Raw genomic sequence first — 10,337 nt, forward strand, 5'->3', positions numbered from 1 at the left:
ACAATGATCACCTCCAGCAGTGGTTTATTCATTTAATTCAAAACATTGTAACGCGTTACACGTGTTCCATAATAAGGGTGACACCATAATATATTATAGCTTCATTCGTGTGTGTGTGTGTGTGTGTGTGTGTTGTAGGAGCTCAGCGCAGTTGAGTCTTGAATGGAGTGGAGGGCAGGGGGCGTGGCCTGCTCGGGGATTTTCTCAGTGTGCGCCTCGCGGACAGAGCTGTGATTGGTTGACCACCCAGCAAACGGCACGCGACTATGGATGTCGCTATAAAGAAACATCGCGTGTCGTTTCCAACTTAAACCAAGTGTTGAGCAGAGAGCAGACAAACATACAGACAGAGAGACACACACAGAGACACACACAGAGACACACGCAGAGAGACACACGCACAGAGACACACAGAGACAGAGAGAGAGATGGACTGTGTGTTGGACCCTTTCTCAGGACTCGACTCTTTCTCCTCCCCGCCTTATTTCGACGATGACGACTTTTTCACCGACCAGTCCTCCAGAGACGGACACTTGGACACGGATGACTTCTTGGACGAGGACGCGGACTTCCTCAACAGTCATTTCCAAGATTATTACAGCAGCGGCAGAGCAGCGCCTCACGATGGAGACTACGACCTCGGAAACTTGTCCTTCTCCTCCTCCTCCTCCACATTCTCGTACGGCTGCGCGGACAGCACTCCGGACATGTCCCCGCAGACGGGCCACCACCACGGCGGGTCCTTGCTGAAGCGGCGGAGGCGCATGCGCTCTGAGCGGGAGATGCAGCAGCTGAGGCAGGCGGCCAACGTCAGGGAGCGGCGGAGGATGCAGTCCATCAATGACGCCTTCGAGGGTCTGCGCTCCCACATACCCACACTGCCCTACGAGAAGCGGCTGTCCAAGGTGGACACGCTGCGTCTTGCCATCGGCTACATCAACTTTCTCGCCGAGCTCGTGCAGTCCGACCTGCCAATCAGGAACTCCAGCAACGAGATGCACGTGCAGCCCAAAAAAGTCATCATCTGCCACAGAGGAACAAGTGAGTTTATTTAGAAGATCTGAATTTACATGCGCGCGCCAAAGTCCCTCAAATCACGATGACATTAATGAAAATCATAAAAACCAAACAAAACATCATTCTCATGTTATTTCTTCTCTCTCCTCAGGGTCTCCCTCCCCCAGTGACCCGGACTACGGGCTGCCTCCGCTGGCCGGTCACTCGCTGTCCTGGTCGGATGAGAAGCAGCTCCGGGAGCAGAACATCATCCGCACCGCCAAAGTGTGGACACCAGAAGACCCCCGAAAACAGCACCACAGAGCGGGCCTCACGGATATCGAAAACGAGCCTCCCCTCGGCCTCGTGTCATAAACACAGACGTCTTCTGACTGCTCATGTATGAAGTGGACCATGTTCACACACATGTAAACTTGAAGTCACTGTACAGTATTCGGTGTTGTACATATTGTTTTATCATGTTGATAATTTGATTGTTTTGTAATTCAATCACCTGGCAATCATGTATTTATTTTTCTTTCGTTCACAAGTGATAATATATGATTTAATTTAATCGCAATTAATGAAATATTTTGTATTGTTGTACAATGATTTATATTTATGTACAAATACGCTGCCATTATTGTTATTGTTATTATTATTATTTTCATTAATAATAAAAGAGATTTATGTGATGAACTTCATATTTGATTTTGTTCAAGACAACTGGGTTTTTATGGGAATTGGTTCAGCAGAAATATTTCCGAAAAGCAGAATCTGTTTCAAATTAATATTACGTGACATGCAACTTGTAACTTAATGGATATAGTTCTTTATCTGTGGGGACTTTTTTCATATTAAAAATGTGCAAATACTTAAGAACTACGTCCCTTTACAAATGTTGACATGACAAAATTGAAGGAAAAGCATTAAATAATTTTCCCTGTACAGAAAGTTCACATGCAACAGGTTTTTGCAGAAAAGAAAAAACATTTGATTATTAGAAAAACAAACAAACAAAGTAGCAAAAACTTCACAGACCAGGCTGAAAATATACATATAAATGAATCTTGATTATCACGTGTAATGATCCGTGTCAGCCACCGTACGGAGGACATTTTGAGTAAAACCAGCAGAAGTGGAAGGGGAACCTAACACTTCACTCAAACTAATTGCCCGACACCGTGACATAAATATGCAAATGAGATGTTAATGAGGAGAAACTGTATACCCACAACAGCTGAAGGTGTTTGAAGCACACATACAGGCAGCAGTGTGCTGGAAAGCTGCTGAAAGTTGCTGAATGCTGCTGCCAGGTGCTGCAGGGACAGATTTTCCCGTGGTAGCGGCATCTCTTCTCCATCATGTGTCCCTGTGCACGCCCCCCCCCAACACACACACACATATATGCAGCAGATCACTGCTGCTAATATGAGCAATGAGCATAAGCTCCAGAGCTGCAATCACAAGAACATACAACACAGTTTGGATTTTAAAGCGCCGCAACGCACAGGTGAGTCAGCTATCATTTGTATTATTATTATTGTTATTATTGTTATTATTATTACCATTATTGTTATTGTTATTGTTATTGTTATTATTACTATTATTATTATTATTATTATTATTATTATTATTATTCATAATAATAATAATAATAATAATAATAGTAATAATAATAATAATAAAATAATAATGGTATAAGTATTTCACACACCAATTTGGGATAGTGAATCTGACCCTCTGCATCTAACCCATTCTTATTACACACAGTAGTAATAACACACACACACCGGGAACAGGATATATGTGAATTGTGCCATTGGATGTCAGTGTAAAAGAACATAAATATTTGTATATGTAAGTGTATGTCATCTCTCTCTCTCTCTCCCTCTCTCTCTCTCTCTCTCGCTCCCTCTCTCTCTCTGGAGCATGTAATCCTATTACAGCCATTAGAAAGTCAAATGTTCGGGAGTCAATGGCCGCCGCTTCATCTTTGGCAGGAGAGTCGCTCGCTCTCTAATTGTGTTAAAACAGTTGTAACATTGTTGTTTCCTCGCACCTAAACGCTTTTGTGTCGCAGGCGCAGTGCAAAGCGCCTCTCCAAATCCTTTGGTGCAGTCGCAGCCAAGCGGAAAGGACACGCTGAAATATTCCCGGCTATCTTGTCACTCCGGCTCCGGGCTTGGCAAGGCATAAAAGGACACGAGCATTTAACTGTGTGACAGGTTTTATTCCCCCCAGCTCCCTGGACGTTATAGGCCACACCAAGCGGAAATTTGGATAAGAAAAGGGCCTGACGCTGAGCTCAAAGGCCGCTGATTCACCTTACAGAAGGGAGGCGTGTTGATATAGCGACTAGAAAACAGCGGAGTTTACTGCGCACACCACTAACGTCAGGATAAGACGCTTAAACTGTATAAATGACGACTTGTACCATTTGATGTCTAATAATACTTATAAGCGATACTTTTGGCTGCGGTTAGTCTTTGTATTATGCAAATATGTTCATATTCCATGAATATCAAAGTTGATACAATGTCCGAAGCATCTACAACAGGCTACTTAATGACTCAGCAGTAAAAGAAACATTGGGATTTTTGTCATTATTTGAGTTTAATGTCTGCAACAGATTGCTCCCTTTTAAAAAAAAACTTGCTCCAAAATATAAATAAAACGTGACAGAAAACAAATGACCTTCAGTTCAGATGGAAATCCCTGCATCTAAATGTGAATGTCAAACTAGCCCACACCATTTTTAGATCTGTTGATTTTTGACCGTAATGCTATCAAACTAATACAATCTGCCTTTGTTGTAACAGGAAATGTTCCATTTATTTTTATTTAGGACTTTTAAGAGTCACACAATATATATTTCCCAATGTGTATGTTTATGTATGTTTGAGTTGTTAAACAGTAGCTGTGCTCTCTCTCTCTCTCTCTCTCTCTGCGTCATGTCAGGTGACGTCTCAATAGTGACGGGATTAGGCGAATGACACTTTTACGCACCGATGGATGTTTAGTGAGTGGCATCCACTGGAGAAACATGTATGATCACTAAATCAAGAGAAAATGTGAGATCAGGGCGACGACTGTCTGATGAACTGATGAGACCACAGAGAGTTTCTCTGCCTAACAAACTGCCACAAATCCACGGAAACTGCCGACTTGGAGTGTTAGCTCTGAGGCTGACCACACTGGACCAGCTCCACTGGTGATCCGCTGCTCACCAACAGGTGTCTGCTACGTGTGTTCACACTGACAGAGGACGAGGTTAAGGATCATTCATCCTTCCCGTGCGCTCTTCTCCGTTAGATGTGACCTTCCAGTCTAAATGACGTCTTTATGAGCGTTTCCCTGTCCCGCTGGAACAGATCGCTCAGCGCCGTGTTTTCTGCGGATGCACCTGGACCTCAAACGTTGTCTCTTTTCATGTGATCGCGCCGAGTCTCTGCACAGCAGCTGCCCTAAAAGCAAGCAAAGAGGGAGGCCCTTGCAGTGTCTTCGAGACGGGTTGGCACCGTATTCCACGTCTTTAATGTCCCATCAGCCTTTGTCCGAGGCACAATATGGCAACTGTAAAGCATGACATTTTGCAATAATAAAACACATTTTCAATGATGTGACGCCAGGCGCGTTTGTTTTGTGCGCTCTCAGCCAATTAACAGCGAGGTCTTTTCGCTGCGCCTTGATAAGCCAATTAAATTTATGTCTACTTTTTCAAGGAGATAAAGGACGTGGATTCGGTGTTTTCTCCTCCTTGGAACAGCGATTTCCTAGCCATCACCTGGCGCTCTTTGCACAAGAGAGCAAACTATCCGGGTGTCCCCCGGAACCATACGGCTCTCACCATCCTGCGCCATTGTCTCCCGCGTTGATCACCAGTTACAGGGATTTAACAAATCCTCTGTTGGCTACGTTTTGTGTCATATTTTCATCCGCAACATTAAGCAGATGCTACGATTGTAACGTCCAAACTGTAGGGCTACTCAAGTCTGAAAGAGAGACGGCCACTCCGTGCAAGCAGGAGAGAGTAAAAAGCTTTGGGCACATCTTCAGAGGAAAAGAACATTTAAAAGCCATAAACAGACTTCAACCTGCTCCATTTCAGCCTTTGTGTTGTTTGTGAATAATTAATGTTAATAGGGACAGGTTTGTATACTTTGAATGCGGGACCACAGGTGCGGAGTGACAGGATGAATAACAGGCCCTGATTTTTGCCAAAGCTCGAGGGCTCTTGTCCAGGGTCTCCAAGCTGATGGAAAATATTGTCATCTCTTTGATTCGCAGCATTACTTTCACCGAGGACAAAGCCGGGTGATGAAAAGCTTATGTTAGAGTGAAACGGGGATGACGGTGGTGGCTCCAGACTCCTGAAAGAAAGAGAAAGGGGGCGAGTCAATGGCAACGCGCGCTTCTGGTTTTGTGCGCAAGTGCTCCATCTAACTCAAATAAAAGAGCCTTTCCAACTTTTTAAAGGACCACATTTTACCTTTGATAAAGGCTGGACGGCTGTTGCCATTAAGCATATGGTGCTAAGGCGCTGGTCTTTTGTCCCAGGCAAGCCCTTGAGATACTAACTTGTGTTCTTTCCGGGATATTTAACTTCTCAAAAACGCCAACTTTATGCGCAGGCAGCAAGTGGCACCGGGGCGCACGAGCAGCTTTTCCCATTGAGTTTCTATTGGCGATTAAAACAACAGGATTAGTGGACAAATAGTAAAATGGTGATTTGATTTTTTTTAAAGCATGCAAGGTTGTGCAGTTTAGGAAAACAACTTTATATATCTGGTGACAGAAGCGTCGCCTTCGATTTGAAAGTTGTTTTTGCGCAGCGTAAACATGACAGCGCACTTAACCCGCAGATGAAACGAGTGCACCTTCTCTCCATTTCTATCTCTTTGTCTGACTCAAGCTGGTAAAATAAAAATCAGCTTACTGGACATAAATGTCACTTTTGTACGTGATAAGGTGTGTGTTTGACCAGCTAATATGTCACTTCTATACACATACCACGTGGGCTGTAGTGAAAGAGGACGACTATAAATACGTTTTAAAGCATATTTCACGTAAAAGAAAATCTTTACATGACAACAACATTTTACACGTTTACGCTGATTTCTCGCGCAGTGGGTTCATGCGTAAAAGCCGAACGCTTGTTTCCAGTTTATCCCGCGTGCTGCACAATAGCGCGCCTGTTGCGCTTGGGTCTGATGATGACTTATTTGATGTGGCGTATCCAAAGAAATGGTCCAATAAACGAGGAGAACCAGAGGTTTCACAGTCCTCTCTGTGACTGAAACCAGCATTCCAATAGTGCGGACTGATGATGACACACGTGTCAACGTATATGATTATGGTAACCAGTAAATGCGCAGTGCAGCGCATTTTCTATCACTCATCTTTCATACCAGCCGTCAGGAGCATGGTGGGGTTAAGTGTCTTGCACAAGGACACATCGGCACGCAGACTAGCGGATCCGGGAATCGAACCCACAACCTTCGAGTTGAAAGACGACCATCTCCCACTCACAGACCACAGCAGTTTAAATGATATCTCTAACCTATGCCACACTAAATTCACATAGTGGTGCAATATGTGGTCTGAGATATAGAGCTTTTTAAAACAAATGATTCGATTATTATTTGTGTTAGTTGTGGGTGAGATATGATGAAAATAATTCTCTGTACAATGTCTGATCTCTTTATATTTAACTTTTAACTATTCAATCTGTGTTTTGGACATGTTTCAATGAAATTCACACTAATTAAATGTTATTTAAACCTCACCTTAAATCAGTCGGACCGTGTGTGTGTGTGTGTGTGTGTGACAGAGCCAGCTGGCTGCCTCTGGCCTCTGAAAACCCCCCTGGTGGACGGAACACGGCGGCCTGACCTCCGCGCCGGAGGACGGGAGATGCGCCTTTGACTGAATTAGCCACAAAGACGTCTTGCTATGATCTTTGTTGCAGCTGAAAGCAGGGTGGATATGAGAGGCATTGTGCACAGCTTTTGCGTGCCCCATCATGAAATATTACAGTCTATTCATGAGGAAGCTGCTTTGAAAATATATGGAAATGAAGCAGACTGCGCTGATGTCGTCCGTGGATTTAAGACAGCAACGCATACAGAATTTAACAAACATTCACCCACTTTATGCATTTTTATGCAATAAGTGAAAGGATGTGAGTATTCCGCCATCATGTTCACTCATTCACTCATTTATATTCTGCAGGAAAAAAACAAATTACTCCATTGACACGATAGAGTCCCCTTTTTAATTCTTAAAAAAATCCCCGAATTACGCCACAAAAAAGTGATAAATGACTAATATGCTAATTGAAGTCACGGCCGTTTGTACGTGTGCGTCACCATCCATCTCCTACATTCTGCGCTGCTGATCCCCGTCGCGCGCCAAAGGACACTGTGCCGTTCAGCCCGGGCCTCTTTGTTCATATTGACTTCAGCCTCCATGGAAGGGAAGGTTTTTCCCTCTTCTTCTTCTCTCCTTCACCCTCCTGACCCCTCCCCTGCTATGTCAGTTGCCAGGATTCAGAGGTGCAAAAGCATGCATCATTTTTCACCAGCTCTCCGTGTTCATATCGACAAAAGCGACTGCTATGGAACAGCCTCTCCGCTTGTTCGCTGGCTTGAACTTCACTGATGTCCGACTGATCTCTTTTCCTCGTCTGAAGGCGGCGCAGCGGGGATGGATTAGCAAGACAAATGCAGCTGTGTGTGAGAGAGGGAGTCAAGTGGCACAAAAAGGCCGTTTCAGTCAGGCGATGGGATGGAGAAAGTCAGCATTATGCGGACGTCAAATCAATCAAAAACAAAAGCCGTATGCAGGAAAATGCTGGGTTTATGGAGCTGACGCCACAGCGCAGGGTTGCAAAAACAGTCTCACTGGTGTCGAGGACAGAGTTTAGGAACATGTCACCATTCTGGATGTACCTGGAAATGAATTCAGGATAAACACTTTCAGCTGGTGCACGTTCAGATTAGGAGGGTGAAGAAACCATAAACAACAACAAACTGAGGCAGGTCGTTGATACAAACGTCCACATCATTTGTTTTATGAGAGATGTTCAGATGCCTGAAAAAAACTCTTGACTAAAGTTGATTATTGTTATTATATTTATTATTATTATTGTTCCTATTCTTATTATTAGCATTGTTGTTATTATTATTGTTATTGTTATTATTATTATTACAATCATCTTTATATTACTGAACAAAGTCTTATTAAATATTTCTTCAACAGAAGGATCCTGGGTTGCAGAGGAAATAACAAATAACACAATTTACAGACTTCATATATTACAATCCTATAACATTGTTCTAACCCTGCTAATAAAACAATTCAGATTCAATCTTTCAACAACCATCAGTGTCGAAAAAGCACTTTTAATATAATGGATCAATCCAAAAACACATTGAAATCATTGAAACCTGAATGTGCAGTGAATGAGCAGCACCTTCAATAATTTTTGAACACTTTGTGATCGTCATCATAATTACGAGAAAAGTGTAACAGTGTGTCTTCCTCTCCCTGCAGCTGTCTGTGCTGAGCGGTGAGTCAGAGCGTCCAGTGGCTGGTGGCCAGTGCACACTGGGAAAGCTTCCAGCATCAGAGGGACTGTGATTAACCCAGAAGCAGTCAAGCTCGGCAGGAAGCCCCGCACAACCAGTCACTGCTATTTATCCACTTTCCAATGAAACCAATTACTTTTACAGAGAGCTTCGGTGCCGACACTATATGTGTTGTTCTTGCAGACCAATAGAGTATAGATGTGAAAGGAGAGGCAGGCGTGAAGTAGGAAACCCTCCTGAGCTGCTTCAACAGGCTGTAAAATGTATCTAAAGTCTGTTTCCATGGAGACCCACTGATGTGTGAGAGCAGCCTGAGGGACACAAGACGTGGGATACAACTCTACAATGTTGTAATTGTTGTTGTTGTTATTATTGTTAGATTGGCTCTATTATTTAAATGTGAACAAAAATGTAAACATAAAACTAGTTTACACAGTTTTTATCTTTGGCACTGAAGTTGCTCTTTAGAGCAGCAACCATAACTGAGCCTTTACTGAATCCCATTCAATCAAAGTCTCTCTAAAATATGCTACGGCTGTGCATATTTTACTCTAATAAATATGTTGCAATTTAATGTTTCTACAATGTCCCCAGTGTGATTATTCCCTGCTCATTTCACTCAATATGAAAGTGACCTGTAAAAGAAAAATGATGCTGTTAAAGATTACTGAGGATAATTATTTGGAGACTAACGTTACTGTAACTCAGTTACAAACATTTACAACAATGCTGACATTATGAGAGTCACACATGCAAGTATTATTATGTACATCTGAGGTATGTGCTCATCCACCAATGAACCTGCACACCCTTACATCTGCATCACTCCCTCCATTAGCACTAACATTTACAGTATATGACGTGAATACATCTAGTTATGATGAATGAGAAAACGTTGTCTCTTCAAGCATATTTTTTACACTGAAAAATCTGAAAAAATCTGGTCTCTGTTTACAGCCTTGTCACTAAATCTTCAGAATAAATAAAGTTGTCTGTCTGTCTGAATCCTAAGAGACATACATCAATGTTCGTCCAACACCAGCAACAACATCCGACATTGGAAAGAATCCAAAAAAGGAACGAGTCAAAGAGAGAGTCAGACAATAAACTCAATAAAACACATATGGGTCAATATGTTATTTTGCCCATTGTAGTGTTAATCCAATTCAAGTCCTGTGTACTTACTGCACAAATGTGCGGCACAGTGTGTTTGGCTACAAAAACAACCAGGCCAAATGATTTTTTAATGAAATATGGAGGTTATCATTCATGATGCATTGATACCGATGCCAGTATCTGGTCCGATGCTGCACTTGCATATTGTTTGTGTCTCAATTTGACCAAATGTGGTGTTCCGTTACAAACAAAGTTATTTCTATCTCCATGGAAATACCAAATGTTAGTCAAATGTTTTACAGCAAAAATAAAGGAATACTGAAACCGTTTAAACAGCAGCAGCAGTGTCTAATGTTGTATGTTGTTCACAGTCAAAGTGAGGCGAAGGCAATTTGTTTTTGCTGTAATGGTAAGTACACATTTAAGTGATTTGCACTCAGTCAGAAAAAAAGTAGTATCAGTGTCAGTGTAACTCTAAATAAAACAAATTGAAGCAGCAGGAAAACAGCTCACAGATACAGAAAGCTTCTCCTCACTACATTCCACATGTCAAAAGTCAAATGAGAGTGAGTCTGTTACTGTGATTTCATCATGTTGTGCTGTCGTTTGCAGCAGGAGGCATTAGCCTAATAC

General features: G+C 42.6%; 1 protein-coding gene across 1 annotated transcript; it reads left to right on the forward strand.

Moving 5' to 3' along the window:
- The first annotated feature begins 260 nt into the window (after window positions 1-260).
- On the forward strand, window positions 261-1,562 carry ptf1a (pancreas associated transcription factor 1a). Its single transcript, XM_058641608.1, has 2 exons — window positions 261-1,041; window positions 1,169-1,562. The coding sequence occupies exons 1-2, from the start codon at window positions 429-431 to the stop codon at window positions 1,369-1,371; spliced, it is 816 nt and encodes a 271-aa protein (XP_058497591.1). The 5' UTR covers window positions 261-428; the 3' UTR covers window positions 1,372-1,562.
- The last annotated feature ends 8,775 nt before the right edge of the window (window positions 1,563-10,337 follow it).

Source organism: Solea solea, chromosome 1, assembly GCF_958295425.1.
Source record: "Solea solea chromosome 1, fSolSol10.1, whole genome shotgun sequence".
Classification (NCBI taxonomy): domain Eukaryota; kingdom Metazoa; phylum Chordata; class Actinopteri; order Pleuronectiformes; family Soleidae; genus Solea; species Solea solea.